The 18,753-nt window shown below is 43.4% G+C and overlaps 2 protein-coding genes across 12 annotated transcripts in view; one reads left to right on the top strand and one right to left on the bottom strand.

Annotated features, from left to right (window-relative positions):
• On the bottom strand, nucleotides 252-9,560 carry C10H14orf1 (chromosome 10 C14orf1 homolog). 3 transcript variants are annotated; one of them, XM_018053948.1, is made up of 6 exons: nucleotides 9,161-9,291; nucleotides 7,069-7,134; nucleotides 6,700-6,863; nucleotides 4,043-4,133; nucleotides 750-868; nucleotides 252-623 (listed from the first exon to the last, which is right to left on the bottom strand). In XM_018053948.1, exons 3-6 carry the CDS (start codon nucleotides 6,830-6,832, stop codon nucleotides 544-546), a joined length of 423 nt encoding a protein of 140 aa, XP_017909437.1. In that variant the 5' UTR covers nucleotides 6,833-6,863; nucleotides 7,069-7,134; nucleotides 9,161-9,291; the 3' UTR covers nucleotides 252-543. The 3 variants fall into 3 exon arrangements, with proteins under 3 accessions (XP_017909437.1, XP_017909438.1, XP_013822787.1); XM_018053949.1 differs by lacking the exon at nucleotides 7,069-7,134 and having other exon boundaries at nucleotides 9,161-9,560; XM_013967333.2 differs by lacking the exons at nucleotides 6,700-6,863; nucleotides 7,069-7,134; nucleotides 9,161-9,291 and adding an exon at nucleotides 4,670-4,831.
• Nucleotides 9,621-18,753, top strand: part of TTLL5 (tubulin tyrosine ligase like 5) — a 313,608-nt gene continuing 304,475 nt past the window's right edge. For 8 of the 9 annotated variants that reach the window (XM_018053944.1, XM_018053943.1, XM_018053942.1 and 5 more), the window contains exons 1-3: nucleotides 9,622-9,780; nucleotides 11,098-11,266; nucleotides 17,217-17,323. In XM_018053944.1, the coding sequence (XP_017909433.1) occupies nucleotides 11,193-11,266; nucleotides 17,217-17,323 (181 nt within the window). In that variant the 5' untranslated portion in view covers nucleotides 9,622-9,780; nucleotides 11,098-11,192. Of the gene's footprint in view, nucleotides 9,781-11,097; nucleotides 11,267-17,216; nucleotides 17,324-18,753 lie in introns of all 9 variants that reach the window. The other variant, XM_018053946.1, reaches the window with a different exon arrangement.

Raw genomic sequence — 18,753 nt, 5'->3', positions numbered from 1 at the left:
AGCCTTGACGTACTCCTTTTCCTAGTTGGAACCAGTCTGTTGTTCCATGTCCAGTTCTAACTGTTGCTTCCTGACCTGCATATAGGTTTCTCAAGAGGCAGGTTAGGTCGTCTGGTATTCCCACCTCTTCCAGAATTTTCCACAGTTTACTGTGATCCACACAGTCAAAGGCTTTGGCATAGTCAATCAAGCAGAAATAGATGTTTTTCTGGAACTCTCTTGCTTTTTCCATGATCCAGTGGATGGTCAATTTGATCTCTGGTTCCTCTGCCTTTTCTAAAACCAGCTTGAACATCTGGAAGTTCACGGTTCACGTATTGCTGAAGCCTGGCTTGGAGAATTTTATTCTTTACATACATTTAAATGGCACTGACTTTCTGTATGCATGTAATATCTTAAAAGTTTTTTAATTAAAGAAAAAAAAAAAACCCAAATGTGAAAGGCTGTAAGTGGATGATGGAGCAGAAATGAAACTGAAGAGCATAGAGAAGGAAGAGGCGAGCAAAGGCGGGAGATGACGTCTTGGACGTGGGGATGTTGGCCTCAGTTTCTCTTCTTCTGTCTGGATCCTGGTTCTGCTTCTAGGTGCTGGAGCCCCACTAGCATGCCCAGGATTGAGATACCTTAAATACAGACAGACAAGATTAGTGGCTGACATAAGCACCGTGCTTTCTTATAATGCTCGTATAAGGCCTGTCTTTAGGGTTGGGACGGCTCCTGTGGGAGTTCCAGAGTCACTGGATGCTTACTTGCCACCGTGAGGGGTGCCATGACGCCAATTGTGGGAGCCGCGGTCCCAAATACAAATAGCTCAGAGAGAAAGTGTCCCAATGCGAGGAAGAAGGTCCAGAGCGTGATGTAGTAGAGCCTACAGGGGAGCAGACAGAAACGGGACGAAAGGTTCAGCTTGTTCAGTGTGGAGGAAGTGGTCAGACTTGAAACACACAAATCAAAACCCAGGAAATGACTATGGCTAAAGAAAAAGGAGACTTGGTCCCGCAAAAGACCTGGCTGCTGCTGCTGTTGCTGCTAAGTCACATCAGTCATGTCCAACTCTGTGCGACCCCACAGATGGCAGCTGCTAGATCACATCAATTTTATTCACCTCTAGGGCAAAACCGAAGCCTTCAACTGCTAAATCGAGAGGAGAATACCCAGCCATCCAGAGTGGCTTGGCAAGTCTTAGCAAGGTGGTGAAGCCAGTGATAGCAGAGTCTGGAGTATGGCAATCCTAGGTAGTGTAGACAATTTTGGATCAATCACACTTATGTATTCTACTTACTCAAACTGGCTTGACACTAGTCCAAGCCTGCTTTGCAAGTTTCTGGCCAGAGGCTGGTCAGTACTCATCTGATGGATGCCACCGAATGAAGGGCATGAATGCGGAATGGGTAGCAAGGGCCTTTCTGGGACTTTTAGATGATTTTACAACATTGGCTGCATCTAAGATACTTTGCATCTTAACCTAGTAAAATGATCACATGGAGGACACAATGACAACCTCATAGGAAGATAACTTGTTCCTCAGTTTTGACAAGGAGGTGGAGAAGACAGACGTTATACGAATATGGACCACTTTGAGAGCTGGTATCTTTCTTCAACTATGAAATTTAAAAATTATGAAGTATTTCAAACATACAAACAATCATTCATAATGGAATTTACACCTATACAACCAATACCCTACTCCATCAAATCTATCTTGACATTTTTGCTTCAGATACCATTTTCCTAAGAAATAAAATATCACAGATTTCAGTTAAATCTTCCTGGATGTCTTTTGCTTTCAAGTGAAAGCTGGCTTATTTAGAGAAATACCAACTAAATAGGAAGAATGCAGACTGTTTCAGAAAGTGACAACAGCTGGGAATTGATTTCAGGTTTCTGGTTAGGGAGGGAATATAATCAGAGAGCATATCAGAAGCACAGGGACAAAAAATCCAGGCTTTACAAAAAAGTTGGAAATAGAAGTCAGCATTTCCGGCTGTCCTGTGTTGGGTGAAGGGGAAATGAATGGGTAAGAGATGTAAAGATAAGTCTTAGCTGTCCCTGTTCATCCCCAAAGCACAACAAAGAAAAGATACACCCCCTTCTACTCGTCAGTAATTCTTCATCATGGTAAAGGTCATTAAAATGATTATGCAGTCCTTACTCCTTCCCAGTCACCCTGAGAGGAAAAACAGATACACAAGTCTCATTTTATACATGAAGGGACTGAGATGCAGAGAAGGTCTATAATGAACCTGCTGCTTCAAACCTAGTTACCAACAGAAATGAGACCAGAGCCTATTTTCCAGTTTTCCTTCTTGGGCCTCAGAGTGTTTCCATTAAACCTTGCTGCTTCCAAAAATACATATCAATCTAGAACAAGTAGTCCATAGTTTCAGGTTCAAAAATAAGAAAAAATAAAGCTGGAGAGATCACAGTGTTAATAGCCGTCAAATCCCACTTGTCCTAGTCTCCTCAGCTTCAATGAATTGAGTCTCTAATAAGCAAATCTACAGAATCAGGAACAAAAATCACTGATTCCCAGGGCTACTAGGAGGAGTCTTAATCAAAGTCATGTGGAAGCATCTGGTATAATAAGAGGGGCTCAATAAATATCACCATCTCCTCTCTTGCCCAGATGCTGAGAGTCTGGCTAACACAAAAGTATTTTGGTATGAAGTTCTTTTGGTGGCCTTACCTGGGGACCTGAGCAAACTTTCCACCTTGATTGCGGTGAGGATTGGTGTTGGGAAGAAAGCTTGAGCCCCCTCCAGTGGCCAGCTCAGATTACAACACCATCTACCCCAGGGGCTGCGACTGCCTGCACTTTTTCCACACTAGTTGTATGATGGAGAATGAAATGGCAGGCCACTCCAGCATTCTTGCATAGAGAATCCCATGGACAGAGGAGCCTGGTGGGCTGCTGTCCATAGGGTCCCACAGAGTCGGACACGACTGAAGCGACTTAACATGCATGCATGCATGCATTGGATAAGGAAATGGCAACCCACTCCAGTGTTCTTGCCTGAGAATCCCAGGGATGGGGGAGCCTGGCGGGCTGCCGTCTATGGGGTCCCACAGAGTTGGAAACGACTGAAGCGACGTGGCGGCAGCAGCAGCATCAGTCTGTATTAGGTCTTTCCAGGTGGCAAAGAGATAAAGAACCTGCCTGCCAATGTAGGAGCTCAAGAGATGCAGGTTTGATCCTACCCTGGGTCAGGAAGATCCCCTGGAGTAGGAAATGGCAACCCACTCCAGTATTCTTGCCTGGAAAATAGCATGGACAGAGGAGCCTGGTGGGTTACAGTCCATGGGGTCGAAGAGTTGGACATGAGTGTGTACGCACACATGCACGCAGTCTGTGTGAGTCCTCTGAAGAGGCAGAATACAGAGGTGTGCTCAGCTCTCTGTGACCCTCCCTTCATGACCCTGTGTAAACACACAACCACTTACTGATGAGCTCATGACATAATGGATCATGATTTCTGTTCATCCCTGCCTCTCAAGGAGGAATGTGAGCATAGGCATGCCATGACCTCTCTAAAAACAGCAAGCACACTACCTCTTTAGTAGAAGAAAGGCTGACCCATTAGTAACGAAGTAGAGGGATATGATGCAGGCCACTGGATCACAACATAACCAGTTTGCTGTGTCCATTTCAAAGAATTGTTAAGCTTTATAGACATTCAGGCCAGTGATGTCTTCTAGCCCTGGAAGGAATGGTACCTAGTAATCTTTTATCTTCACGTCCTAGGTTACTGTATCAAATCATAGGCCATATGATGGAATCATAGTCCATCATAACTGCCTTTTGGCCCTGGGCATTTATTAGAATCAACTGAAGAAATCTTATCAAATTACCCAGACCTGGATACCAGATCAGTTAAATCATACACTCTGGAGATGGGTCCAGGAACCCCTGGTATCTTCTAAAGCCTTGCCTTGTTGATTTTCATGTGCTGGCATTGATAAATAAGTCTCTGAGGGAGGAACACAATGGCTCTACTCAGCACCCATTTCAACACAGGGAGGTGCTCTTCCCTCCCTTACATACGTTTTGTTGTGAATGTCGATGGCGCAGAGGCAGCGAACCACTGATGAGAGCAGTGTCCAGATTCCGTAGGTCCGAGCTTGGAGGCCATTCACTGTGCAGCAGAAACAAGCAGGAGTGTTGAGAAGGGTGTGTCAGGGTTCCCTCCAAACTCCTCCAGCTTCACTGGAGGACTTAGAGAGCTGAGCCTGCGATCCCCTTGGCTGGGCAAAGTACAGGCTCTGATGCTGCACATGGGAACTAGAAGGAATGGAGAGAATTCCAGAAGGAGAACTGGTTCAGCTCCTCTTCCAATGCCTACAGTTGGGCGCGTGAGTTCCAAGAGTAAAAACCCAACAAACAGCCCACTTCGGCAATAGCTCCTGGGTTAGTGGTTTATGGCTCTGCCTGGAAGCTGCTCTAGTGTTGGCGAAGCAAGTGAGTCTGAATCAGGATGAGTGTGGGGGAACATGGTGGAGAGCGGTCTGTCAATGCAAGATACCTAGGAGGTCAGCAGACTTTCAGTGAGGCTGATGCAGGACAGAACGCAGAAATACTGAGCCCTGTCTAGATACCCACACCTGGTCTTTAAGAGACCCAAGTCCCTGGATCTCCTGAATTCAGATCTATGTCATGTGAATGAAGGCCTACCGAGGCTGGTTTCCTGTACGTGCTGGAAAGGAGGAAAGCTCCGTGTTAGCCGGGGCCACTCTGCTCTTGCTAGCTTCATTCTGGCACTGCTGTGCTAATATCTTCTCCAGAGAGTATGAATCATAGTCCATCATAACAGTGCTTCTTGAACCTGGGCATATATTGGAATCAACTGAAGAAATTTTATCAAATTACCAAGACCTGGATACCAGATCAGTTAAATCGTATACTCTGGAGGTAGGCTGAAACCCTCCTGGTATTTTCTAAAGCCTTGCCTTGTTGATTTTAACGTACCAGCATTGATCTATGGTGAAAAGCAAAGATACTTCCTTTGCTGGTCTCCTGAGCAAGAGAAATTTTAAGGGACAAGACTCACAACCAAAATGTCTTTCAGGATTTTCCTTTAAGGATTTTTGAGCCTTTGGCAAACCAGACAGCAACACTAAATTCACAACCCCAAAGATCTTTAGGTGGTTGTCATTTTGAGAAAAAAAATCCCATACCCCAAATTAATATTTAACGGTTAGTCTTGGAGTGAAGTCGCTATGTTGTGTCCGACACTTTGTGACCCCATGGACTGCAGCCTACTAGGCTCCTTGGTCCGCAGGATTTTCGAAGCAAGAATGCTGGAGTGGGTTGCCATTTCCTTCTCCAGGGGATCTTCCCGACCCAGGGATGGAACCCAGGTCTCCTGCATGGTAGGCAGACGCTTTACCATCTGAACCACCAGGGAAGTCAGTCCTGGAGGGCTATATATATTTTTTCTTTTTACACTCTTTATAAAGCATTTTGATAGCTCACCTGATGGAAAGATAGGAAATTTCTTTTTTCTACTTCTATATATCTCACTAAGGGTGAGATACACAAATGGAGAATCTCAGTAATCCTAACCAGAGTAGGCATCAAGTAAAATTCTTCTACTGGATGCTCCAGGGTCCTGGTATCACCAGCAAAGTACCAGGAGGTCTCGAGGGACCTATTTCCGGGCTGTGTATGCATGCATGCATGCACAAGCTAACAAACACACTTCTGCTCAGCTATATGCCCTTCGGCAAATCACATAACCCCTGGACTTTTCTGTCTCAACTTTAAATTCAAAGGGCTAGGTGAGAAGATCTCTAAAAACCTGTGAATCTATAAAGAGTCCCTGGACCACCAGAGGACAGCACTGGAGGGTGAAAAGTGGAATTGTTTCACCCACTTTTCCAGGTTGCCTAAGCCTACTGAACGTGAGCTTTGTTCAAAGTGAGGCTTAGCCTATTTACTTTCATTTTATACCCACATGTTGCAGAAAAAGGAGCTAGGTCAGAACCTGAATCTGGGTTACCTATAAATGTGACATACAATTGTCGCTACTATGAAATGGTGCTGCAGCTCAAGCCACCCCACGTATCAAAGGAAGGAAGCGCAAGCTGAAATGTGCAACCACTCTCCAGCAGAGAGGCTCGGGACGCTGGGGAAAGCCATCAGGGGCCTGTGGAAGTTCATGTGGGAAACCAACCTGGAGGGATTTTGGATATCTTTTCAGGGTCTGTGTCATGGTTTGGGAAGACCTTGGATTAGTAATTCTCCATATGCAATGTAGGATATAAATGATACGCACCATGACCTGATTTCTGAAAGAAGCTAATAGGAAAACCTTCTTCATGGTTTCCTCATCAGGCATCAGAGTCACCAAGAAACTCATTTCCTCACTCGTCCTTATAATGGTATTTGTACAGCCCCGCTGCTGAGGGCAGTGTAAAATGATGGGCAAGATATTCAGAGAAGCCTGGGGGGAGACACGTCTGTTATTTTAGTGACTTAGGCTTGCTAGCTTATGCAGCATCAGAATCACCTGGGAAGTTTCTAAAAGGAACTTCCTGTGACACATCCAGGGGGTGAGAGATTCAGTAATTAGGTCTGGACAGGGAATTGGCCCCTGTGCTTTGTTTGGTTCTAGTTTTTTGCAGGTATTGTGATGCACAGCCAGGTTTGGGGACCACCATTTAGGCCACTGCCACAAAGGATGCAGGTCTTTGCTTCCTTACCCAGGTCTGGCTTGCCGGTATAGAGCTTTTCATAGAGAAAGGTGTGGTCTCGGAAGCTCTGTAGTGAGTTCCCCGCGGCTACGATGGATACCATAACGAGCCAGCTTCGTAACACATTCAGAAATCGGCTCATGGCTCCCCTCCAATCTGAGAGGGCTTTTTGCCTTGGACACAAAAGCAAAGGGCAAGAGACAACAGATGGTTAATGTGCTTCAATCATAAGCTCTGTAGTTAACCTGTGTCCCATTCATGAGGGTAGTACTAATCTTACTTTGTCAGTCATTTCATAAACTCCTCTCCCAAGTGCCGGAGGCTCGTCTATCCCCATGCACTCCTCATAGGGTTGGCACAGTGCCTTTGAATACCTACCTTAAATCAAAGTGTGCTGACCAGAGTAAAAAGGCTAAATGATGCAGTGGGTGGAAATGACAAACCCTGTGGGAAAAATGGAAAGAAAGAAACAGAAGAGAGGGAGGTGCCCAAACATCAGTATAAAGAAATAAAAGGACTTTGGTGTAAGACTTACAGAAATTGGTCTCAATATTTCATCATACTAATAGTGGTGAGTCAACAGCATACTCTGAAATAAGTAGCACCACGCTTATGTTTGTCTAAGGAATTTCTCCAAAATTAGCCTAAATCAATATTCTCTTCTCTTGGCTAGAATTAGTCCCCTGGGATCTTTACTTGTAACTTGGTGTTTCACGTCAACCTTTTGTACTGCAAGTAGCTCAAAGGTGATTATAAATCTACTGATAGATACCTGTCTGGCTACTGGTGACCGATCCTTCCAGGGACAGACAAGCCTTCTATGTCTGAGTGGCATGTATGATTTGAGGGCATTATTAACATGCTTTAACTTTTTTATACTTTGGTTTTCAGGGACATCATGCTTCATAAATTAGGAGAAAACATAAAAGTTACAAATTAATAAATTGTTGTGAGTTGACAAATAGTAAGAAAATTAGATGGAGAAGGAAACAGCAATGTTGGTGTTGGGTTGTAGAAGAATCTACAGTTATTGAGGATTTGTATATGTCATGCACTATGCCAAGCACCTATCATATATTATCTCATTTAATCCTTAAACAAGGTTGGTAGACACTATTAATATTTCCACTTTATAGATGAAGGATGGCATAGAGATGTTAAGTGACTTGCTTAAGGTTACACAGTCTATAGATGAAAGAGCTCAGATAAAAACCATGTTCTATTGGTCTCTAAGATATCTCACTGAGCATATTTTGATGAAGTTTCCATTTCTGTGAGAGACAAGCGAGCCATAGCCACCTGTCTTCAAGTGGTATAGAAAATAAGATCAGGCTATGTACTTTTTATTTAAAAAAGAGAACAAAATGTTAGATCAACCATTGCTGAGCACAGATTTCAATCTTCTTGATTTAAATAAAAACCATGTAGATAAAAATCTAATCATGGAAGTGCTTCTTCTCATCTTTGGTATGTGACCCATGGTTTATCTATTGTCTGGTTAATTTCTTGAGCCTTAAGTGGCAAAATTATCAGGCTTCCTTTGTCACTTTGACAGTAGGCCTTTTGGCATGGTCCTACATTACTCAGCTGAAACAAATATGAAAGTCAGTAAAGGCAGACGTGTGATGCACCAAAAAAACACAGCAAGTTCCAGAGACAGAAGGGTCAGTGGATGAACCCCTCAGTGCAAATGGATCACAAAACTGGACTCTGTCAAAGTCCAGAGAGAATGAAGCTCTAATGGAATCACAGGCAGTTCCAGCATGGGCCAATACACACACACTCCCCTCCCCCGACCTTATTGTTTTCTCACCATGCCTCACTAGGAGGCTTAAGCTCTCAGCGTCAGAAAAGCTGCATGGATGACCTCCCTCTTTGACAGAACTTATGCCCATTTCACAGAAATTCTCAGAAACTCCAGAAGATAGATGATGAAGGCAGAGCCTGAGCACTCTTCCAAACTGAAGGCCTGTGAAAGTATCCAACATCTACTCTCAAAATTTACCCAGGCACAGACCAGCAAAGGTATAGTGCTTTACTAGAGTCGGGAGAGAGAGTTTCCTTTCCTGCTCTCATTTTTCAGTAGCTGTGTGACTGTGGGGAAGTAATTTACACTTTACAGCTTAGATTTCCTTACCTGCAAAATGGAGATTAAAATTACCTAGTCCAAGAGTTATTATAAGAATTACTTTAGAAAGCAAAGGTTCCTCGTATTGTGCCAGGCTCAGAGTGGGCACTCATTTATTCATCGATTCACTCGTTCTGTACCTACCAAGTTTTCATTTTCCCAGCTCCCTCTTCTCTTGGTCTCTGAAATCTCTTTTCCCCCTACAGGGTTGCCTCCCGGGTGTCTTCCTTCTGTCCCATCTCCATTGCTTCAGGCTGTGCGGATCCTCTCCATGAGAAGCCACACAGGCACCCACCTCTCCACCCCCCACCCCCCACCCCCCACCCCCGACATTCATCCTACCTGGCGACAGTACTCTCAGCACAGCAGCAGCAGCAGTAGTAGCAGCAGCAAAGGTACTGCCCCAGCCCAGCTCCAGACCTGAGTCTACCTGAGCCACTTGTCTCCGCCCCCACTCTCAACCCGGCTCCGGCATTGGTTTGTTGCCATCAGTCCTCTTTCTGATTGGCTGTTTAGGTTATGCTCAAGCAGGCGATGGGGCGTGAACCGCTTTACTGCCAATCAGAGGTTGCCGCTCCGCAAACCTCAGCCCCAACACGCCGCCCTTGCAGTGAACCTTCCTGTTGAGCGCAGCGAAACACTCCAGGTTCGGAGTCAATCTTTTTGGGGAGGAGAGAGAAAGAGCAGGAAAAGTAAGTCAAGACTTCTGCCGGCAGCAGAGCCCTGTGCCCGCTCGGCGCGGCGGTGACGACAATTGTACGCGCCTGAAGCTAAGCGTCCTCCGCGCCAGGGCGCGGGCGCCTGCGCAGTGGGTCCGAGCGGGCGGTTGCTGGTTGGTTGTTGTAGTAACGGGGGAAGCCGGCTTCGGCTGCGGCCTTGAGCCCGGCTGGGGAAGGAGGAGGGAGGTAGGCGCAGAGCGCTGTCCCCGCCTGCCCGCCCCGAGCGATGGGAAGATGAAACAGGTAAACGCCTGCGCCCGCACTCTCCTCCTCGAAGGGAAGGGCGTCCCGAGTCCGGGCGGGCGCCGGCCGCTGCACTTCCCTCTCCTTGTCCGGGAACAGCTGTTGGCTTCCGGGCGCCCTGGGCTGAATCGTAGCGGCTGCGGCTCTCCGCGCGCGTCCTTTCCGTGGGGAGCATCTGAGGACCTCCCTGGGATGGGCTGAGCCATGGGTGGATCTGAGAGCCTGATCCCTTTAGGGAGAGGACACTCCTCGGGAAAGTGCCCTCAATCTTCCGATCGCCCTGTCTGTTCCTGCCCAGCTCGCAGCCTAGGACAGGTTGGCATCCCTTCGTCGCTTGGAGGTTTAGTTTCTTTTGTATGAATTTAAGGGACTTCCCAACATTTTGGGAAATACTGAGAAATCTTGTTGGGGATACTCGGAAGAAAACCTTGAGATTGTTCCATACTGCCCATTTCGCTGAACATGTGTAGGGAATCCTTGTCGGAACTGGCTTTCCTCGCCCCCTATTTAGATTATCCCATATATTAATGCATAGAAAAATAAGGTTTGGAAAGATTGAATGGTAATATTTGAGTAATAGGATTATGGTCATTCAAACGTTTTCTTATCTATTATTTCTAGTCCGTCCTCAAACACGCAATAAAATGTACCTTTTCTCTATTAAAGTACTATAATTAGAAATAGGCTAATTTTAGTGTCTATTCGATATTCGGATAATAGTTTGTGATTTTCAGTAGGGGAGAATAGTTCTTGAGAGCGTTTGGAAGGACAGACCCCTCTCCACCCCCCCCTTCCTCCCCCTCCCCACCGCCCCCACCCCCCCCGCACCCCCCGCTATTTACAACCTTGATTCAGCAGAATATATTCATTTTTTGCTTGTATTTATTTTAGTGGAATCATGATCGTGTTTTACCTATACTCTAAAGAAATATTTGGAAGGATCTTAAAAGTTGTGTTTTTCATTTTGGCTCATGTCAGGTTTTGCTATCAAGGAACCTATGTTTTAGGCAATCAGCTGCACATCTCAGATTTTCCTAAAAGTTAAGTAACCCTGTCATTTTGGTGCACATTAGATTTACTATGTAAAAGAAACACAGGAAACTTAATAGCTTCTCTTCAAATACACAGAGGACAGACAATATGTTTGAAAAAAAAATCTTGATCATTGTGCCATATGTGAGGCACTGTGAAAAAAGGTAAGTTTCTAGAGGCTGGGCCCTGTTTACATAAATATCCGTTTTAGTTACATAAAACATCACCATCAGTGATGAACAAAGACAGCTGGGTTATGTTTCAGATCCTTTGTCCCTCTTGCAGGAATCTGTGCCACCCAAATTGTTTGATCCAGTGAATGTGCAAGGAAAGGTCTCTGAGGCCCCCGTCTGCTGACTGCATGACAAACTCTAAAGGAAATGCCAGTCGTGATGGCCCGGGACCTGGAGGAAACAGCATCATCCTCAGAGGATGAGGAGGTGGTAAGCCAGGAGTAAGTAATAGCAAGCCTGCTTTTGACCCTTTGCCTTCAGGTTGGAAGATAGTTCTCTTTTATTTTACTCCTAGCCTCTTTTACCCATATCCTTCCTTTGGTGTTATCTGACTCTGGTTTTAGTCTCCATACATGGTCTAATTTGGGATCTTTTTTGGGGTGACCATCAGCTGTCTGAAATGAAAGAAGGCTCTGTTTCTGGCCTCATGAGTGAACATCGCCCCTAGATGGTACAGGTAGTAGCTCTTAGTCAACTCTTGATCAGAGCTCCTAACATAGGAGATTTTGAAATTTTTAGAAGAAAAGTAGGTCTCCCAACACTGTGACATTGGTTATTTTCTCCAAAGCCTTTAGGATGATAGAGTGATGATAATAATAAGTTATTTGAGGAAGTGTGGGACAGGGCTTTAGAATTCTGAGGCCTGTGCTGTCTATTGAGACACATGGCTTTCTCAAGTTCTTTTAGATAAGAGTCAAGTTTCTTCATTGCTGGATTCTCACAAGAATATAAATGAAGATAGTGCTAAGTGTAGCTGCTATAGGTGATGGTAAGGGCTTTAACTGCTGTATCCCATTTAACAATAACATCTGAAGACGTTATTATTCCCACTTAATTAAGCTCAGCCCCGCACATATCAAAGAACTTCCTTGGGATGCATAGAGATTAAATGATAGGTTGAGATTTAGACCTAGATTTCCATGATTTTGCAACTCTTAGATATTTTGTCTCCTTTAATATTATTACATGACACAGACAACAAAGAGAGAATCTGGCTTAAAGATATGATTAGTTTTTAAGGTTCTGTGTAAGTCCACTAGGATTCATGTGCTATGTCATCTGAAAAGTAGGGATAGTATCTGCCAGGCTGAATCAAGTAGAATAGTTAGTTCAGTCACTCAGTCGTGTCCGACTCTTTGCAACCCCATGAGTTGCAGCACGCCAGGCTTCCCTGTCCATCACCAACTCGAATCACAGCACGCCAGGCTTCCCTGTCCATCACCAACTCCCGGAGGTCACCCAAACTCAAGTCCGTCGAGTCAGTGATGCCATCCAGCCATCTCATCCTCTGTCATCCCCTTCTCCTCCTGCCCCCAATCCCTCCCAGCATCAGAGTCTTTTCCAATGAGTCAACTCTTCGCATGAGGTGGCCAGAGTATTGGAGTTTCAGCTTCAGCATCATTCCTTCCAAAGAATATCCAGGGCTGATCGCCTTCAGAATAGACTGGTTGGATCTCCTTGCAGTCCAAGGGACTCTCAAGAGTCTTCTCCAACACCACAGTTCAAAAGCATCAATTCTTCAGCGCTCAGCCTTCTTCACAGTCCAACTCTCACATCCATACATGACCACTGGAAAAACCACAGTCTTGACTAGACGGACCTTTGTTGTAAAGTGCCATACAAGTGTTAAGGCATTATTCCTGCAGGATTTAATATTGATTTTAAAGTATATTTCTTATACTACAGCAGAAGCTTATATTATTTAATTAGAAAAAATTATTGAAGCATTAGTAAAGCTTTGGGGAAAGGCTTTTCATCACTGTTAGGTCATAAAAAATAATAAGAGATTTGTTATTATTAATGTATTTGGGTCATTCTCATTCAGGATAATTAAATGGATAATTTCCTCTGGGCACTTTGCCTTTTTGTGACTTTTTCTGTGTGCTTCCTCTTAGCCATTTCTCCACATTTTTAACTTCTGCAGGCATCCGTCTTTCTGATTCAAGATCTTCTTTTACTTCATGACTGTCCTTTTTATTAGTGGGCTTATAGGTTGGAACCAACAGGTATTAGATTGAATTGTATGAAATTGCTATTTAGGTAAGTCAAACACAGTCAAAATATTGAGAACTTTAGATGACTCAACATAATTTCATTTTATTTTAGATGACTCAAACTAATTTTATTTTAGTAGGTACTCAATAAATATTTGCTGCCTGAATGACTAACTTAATGAATGAATATATGGCATATTTGTTATTGTATTTAGCAAGATCATTCATTTACAAGGTAAAACCTAAATTTTATTTTCTAAAGACAGCGACATGAGGACTGTTTTTAGTTTGCATGAGCTCCCTGTCCTTGGGTTGTGTCTGATTAACACTTGTAAGTGGAGGATACAAAGGCACATCATAGATACCTAGACCACCACTGTGAGCCTTCACCATTTGGTAACTGAATGATTGCTTGAGGGGAGAAGCTTGCCAGATTGTGGTCCATCCTCATTATACCAGATGAGAAGACTGTAATCATAGGGGATCTAGTGGCAATTTTAGGAACTGCCATAACTTGGAAGTAGTGATAAATAACAATGTTATTTCCAGATGTCTGCAACAACTGTCATATGGTACAAAAAATCTGTCATTTCAGATGGAGTCGAAGGGGCAGGTAATGCTAGTAGTACTGTGGTTTGTTGCCTGTATTCGCAATTGAGAAGTGCTAAATTTCTAGTAGAAGTTAGTGAAAATACAGGTGTAATCCCACCCGACCTCACCCCAGTTCATACTGATGGACGTTTGCTCCTCTTACTTTTAAACACCTACTGTTGAGTTTTGATTGTTAATGTTCCATCAGCTCATGTCTATGAAACACTTGTTTGATACTTTAGGAATCTTAAAGTCAATCTTGTTCACACTTGGAGGAACAGGCTTAACATTTCTAAAGCTTTGGAAGTTCGAAGGTCTTAAATCATCTAGGATGTTGACTTGCTCCCAAGGTGTCTCTCCATGGAGGTCTGCTAGATCCGCTCAGATCCCCGGGCTGTATTAAAGTATTCATGCTTTGCAGTCCTGGACATTAGAGCTAGAAGCTGTCCAGGCATCCTTGTTTTGCATGACATTGTTTGCAATAGTAAATGTAAAGGGGCTCTTTCTCTATATTTTCCTTGGGGATCCCAAATTAGAAATTTATACATATAAATGTGGAAATGTTCATTTGATATATAGGTTCTTTAGTCCATAAAAAATATCTAATTCTGATTGTAAAAGCTGGCTTTACATCAGTTAAGAAGATCTTCAACAAATGATGGGCTTCCCTCATAGCTCAGCTGGTAAAGAATCTGCCTGCAATGCGGGAGACCTATATTTGATCCCTGGGTTGGGAAGATCCCCTGGAGAATGGAAAGGCTACACACTCCAATATTCTGGCCTGGAGAATTCCATGGACTGTATAGTCCTTGAGGTCACAAAGACTCGGACTTGACTGAGCAACTTTCATTTTCAACAAATGATTATACAGCGAGTGCTACAGTTCAGAGAAATACATCTCTGTGGGCTGCAGGAGCTGGGGAAGGCCCCAGGGAGGTGGTGAGATGAGCTGGGCTATAGAGAGTGAGATTAGGTGAACAGAGAAAGTGGGGAAAGCATTTCCAGCATAGACATTGGGATGAATGAGGCTTAGAGGCTTTGATTTATGTAGGCTGGATCCCAAGAGTGAATAATATCTATTCCTCATGAAATAACTGTTTAAAAACCAAAATGTTCTTAGGCTTTCAATAAAGTAAGTCATAAAACTAGTCTACTTTGGTTACTAATCCAAGTTTTTTGTTCTTTCATATCTGTAAAAGCCTAATTTCTTAATATGTCCTGGTTTCTGGTGTAAATGAATATTTAACGTCCCAGTTTTCAGTTTCCTAATCATTTTGAATCTTTTCCCTTTGTTGCCAACTGGTGGGAACATGCTTTTAGTGACAAAGCAGCGCCTGCCTTAAGTATTTTTAGGTCGGCCTTACTGAATTAGCAATTCATCTGCTACCTGTTTTCTCTTTTCAGAGGTTGTAAATGAAAAGATTCTCTGTCCGGGATGTGGCTTTCTACAGATAGTATGATTCAGGCCTTGGCTCTTGTCAGCTGTGTGTGCTTATTGTGTTCCTGACTCGTTTCAAACATTTTTACCTTTTATCAGTAATGCATCATTTGTAGGTGCTAAGGCACACTGGTGCCAGTTTGCAGCTAGAGGTGGATTGCCAGGGAACTTTAGTCAGTTTCCAAAGTTTCTATCTAAAGCTTGATAGCTTAACCTGCTTATTTTTCCCTCTATCCTCTGACTTAGATGTGTAGTGGGGGAAAAAAAAAACGTTGAAAGGGATCATAGGAATTATCTGGTCCCTTTTACAGGTGTTTAAGATAGTACTGTGCTTAGTCGCTCAGTTGTGTCTTGCTCTTCATGACCCCATGGACTGTAGTCCACCAGATTCCTCCGTTCATGGGATTCTTCAGACAAGAATACTGGAGTGGGTTGCCATTTCCTCCTCCAGGGGATCTTCGCAACCCAGGGATCAAACTCAGGTCTCCCACATTGCAGGCGGACTCTTCACCATCTGAGCCACCAGGGATGTCGATTAAGATGGAAAAGAAAGCAAATCGCACACACAGACACACACACAAACCCTTCTTGTACCCTGTAAACACCATTTCTCTCAAATGGGCACTGTCACCCAAGTCAAACTGTAGGAACATGAAACATCCACTTTCCATTTCTAGGAAACAGGGAATGAACTAGGTATAGTGGTCTCTGCTTTCTTCACTAAATCTCTTGGCAACTCATCCTAAGTGTAAAGCTGCCTCACTTCTGAGAATGGTAGCCTGGCAGCCTGTACGTTCAAAGCATAGATCTGTTTAAACCTGTGTTGGGAGAGTCTAACTTGGCCCTGAGGTTTGTGGTATGGCTTTTTTAAGGGGTGTGGTCATGTGAGTTTTTGAGAGCAGCCTGAATCTTTGGATTAATGATAATAAATAAATGGATCTTATTCCATATAAGATATTGATTAATTTTAATTCCTCAGGGGTTCAGTTTAAGATGTTTATGCAAAATATCACTGAAATGGGATTATGGAGATGGAGGAGTGGAAAGAACACAGACCCTTGGGTCAGATGCCTGTTCCCTCGCATAACCAGCTGTATGACTCTGAGGAAATTACATAACCTCTCGGAGATACCTTTTCTTTGATTCAGAGTACTGGCAAGAGGATTAAATGAGATAATTTGATAGCTGTTAGTGTAATTCTTGACACATAAGCGGGATCCAGGTCATTTCTTTCCTTTCCTACCTCCCTGCACTAAGGCAGTTGAAGATTTTTCTAATCTGTGAATACATTTGAGATTGATTTAACAGAGATTTCTGGAAGATAAGAGAAAGTTAGAGGTCCTCTTCTGGAAGAAAATACTGTTCCATTTAGTATAGGCTTGCTTTCAAACATATAGTCTTAATTGGAATACTTGTATTACTTTAGGTTTCCTAGCTCAGACTGTTAGGATGGGTCCTCAAATTGGCTTAAAAAGGGACTATAGGGTATAAAAGGGGTATGTCAGTTATTGTGATTATTTTGGTTTTTAGTTAAGATTCTTATCTATGCTGGGGACTAAGACATAAATTGCCCTAAATAATAAAGGGAGTGTGTTAGCTCATATTTAGGAAAGACCTGATTCTGTACCTGCACGTTTGCCACTCAGGGTCTCATTTCTCTCATTCTCTCAGTCAGGCTCCCCCTGACTTTCTCCTCTGCTCACAGCTCCAGGCTCTCCTTCCAAGGTTGAACAGTGACGATTGCACTTCAGACCTCATTCTCTTAAACCATCAGGGGAGGAGGCCATCTCTCTGCAGCTGCTTCAGAAGAGAAAGAAAGTGTCACTCTCCTGGAGGGTCATACATGTCTCCCAACACACTGTCTCCAGCTGCTCCATGCCCTCATCCCTAAGCCAGTAACTATAACCAGGGTGTGGAAAACCCTGATTGGCTGAAGTCAACCAAGGCCTGTCCCTGCCCCAGGGATGGAGTTCATCTGGAACAGACCGCGTGATTGAGAATGGGAGAGAAATGGTTTCCTGTAAGACTTTTGGAGTGCTTGTTCCAGAAGAAGGGGAAAGGTGCTAAGCAGCTGACCCCGGTGGTCTGCTTCAATTGTTAATTCAGATTTTGAGCTGTGAATTAATAAGCCTTCTCTTACGGTTGTAGAGATCATCCGTGCATCATGTGGACTGGAGGCTGCAGGAGAATTCCGGTTTTGGTATTCCATGCTGAGGCTATTCTGACAAAGGACAACAATATTCGAGTAATTGGAGGTAGGTATGATTTTCCCCAGAGAGGGCAGGGCTGGTCGTGGCCCTGATAACCGCACCTGGAGAAAGTGATAACCACATTTAGACAGGGAAAGGGCCTTGGTCAGGAGAAGATTCTCATGATGTTTTATGCTTGAAAGGATTATTTATGATTCCTTAAACTGTTTTCTGCATATTAAATTTTTTCCTTGTTTTTTTGTTTTTAGAGTTATGTGTACAAGTGTTTGTTTATGTTTTTTTTGTTTTTAGAGATCATTGACGTACAGCACTGTAGAAGGTTTAAGGTGTGTGGCATGGTGATTTAACTTAATGTATCGTGAAATGATTATCACAAAAAGTTTAGTGATAATTGTTTTCTTTAATTATGGTTAAAATACACATAACAAAATTATTATTTTCATCGTTTTAATGGACAACTCAGCGGCATTTGGTACATTCATAGTATTGTGCCGCCATCATCATTTTCTAATTCGAGAACATTTTCATCTAAAAGTAAACCCAGTATCCACTGATCAGTCATTCTACAACCCCCTCATGCCAGCTCCTAGAAAGCACTGGTTTTTCTGCCTCCATGCCGTTACCTAATCTGGATATTTCTTATAAATGGTCTCATACAACATGTAGCCCCTTGTGTATGGCGTCTTACACTTGGCATAATATTTTCAGGGTTTATCCATGTTGTAGTATATATCAGTACTTCATTCTTTTTGCGGCTGAATAATATTCCGTGGTGTACAGACATGCCACATTTTGTTTATCCATTCATCAGCTGATGGATAAATATGAAAGTAAGAGTCGCCCAGTTGTGTCCAACTCTTTGCGACCCTGTGGACTGTATGGTCCATGGAATTCTCCAGACCAGAATACTAGCGTGGGTAACCTTTCCCTTCTCCAGGGGATCTTCCCAACCCAGGGATCAAACCCAGGTCTCCTGCATTGCAAGTGGATTCTTTACCAGCTGAGCCACAAGGGAAGCCCAAATAATATTCCATTGTACAGATATACCACATTTTTTTTGTCTGTTCATCAGTTGACAGATAAATGTTTCCCTCTTTTAACTCTTGTAAATAGTGCTACTATGAACATTCATGTACAATCTTTTGTTTGCTTTCAGTTCTCTTGGGTATATACCTAGGAATGGAATTGCTACATTGTATGGTAATTCTGTGATTAACTTATTAAGGAACTGCCAAAGGATTTTTCAGAGTGACTGTACAATTCTACATTCCCACCAGCAACATATGAGAGTTGCAGTTTCTCCATATCCTTACTAACATTCATTTTGTTTTTTTAGAATATAGCTATACTAATTGGTGTGAAGTGGTATCTTATTGCGGTTATGATTTACGTTTCCCTATTACTGTCATTGAGCATCTTTTCATCCCCTGTGGCCATTTACATATGTTCTTTGGAGAATTGTCTATCAAGGTTTT

This window comes from Capra hircus, chromosome 10, assembly GCF_001704415.2.
Source record: "Capra hircus breed San Clemente chromosome 10, ASM170441v1, whole genome shotgun sequence".
NCBI lineage: Eukaryota > Metazoa > Chordata > Mammalia > Artiodactyla > Bovidae > Capra > Capra hircus.
Note: the sequence above shows the minus strand (reverse complement) of the source record. Positions and strands in the feature narration are given on the sequence as shown.

What these genes read in the sequence shown, in the direction of transcription:
- C10H14orf1 (XM_018053949.1), bottom strand. Translation starts at nt 6,832, where the DNA reads ATGAGCCGATTTCTGAATGTGTTACGAAGCTGGCTCGTTATGGTATCC. An exon ending in TACCGGCAAGCCAGACCTGG is followed by an intron (nt 4,134 to 6,699) that starts GTAAGGAAGCAA and finishes TCTGCTGCACAG; the next exon opens with TGAATGGCCTCCAAGCTCGG. An exon ending in GGCACCCCTCACGGTGGCAA is followed by an intron (nt 624 to 749) that starts GTAAGCATCCAG and finishes TCTGTATTTAAG; the next exon opens with GTATCTCAATCCTGGGCATG.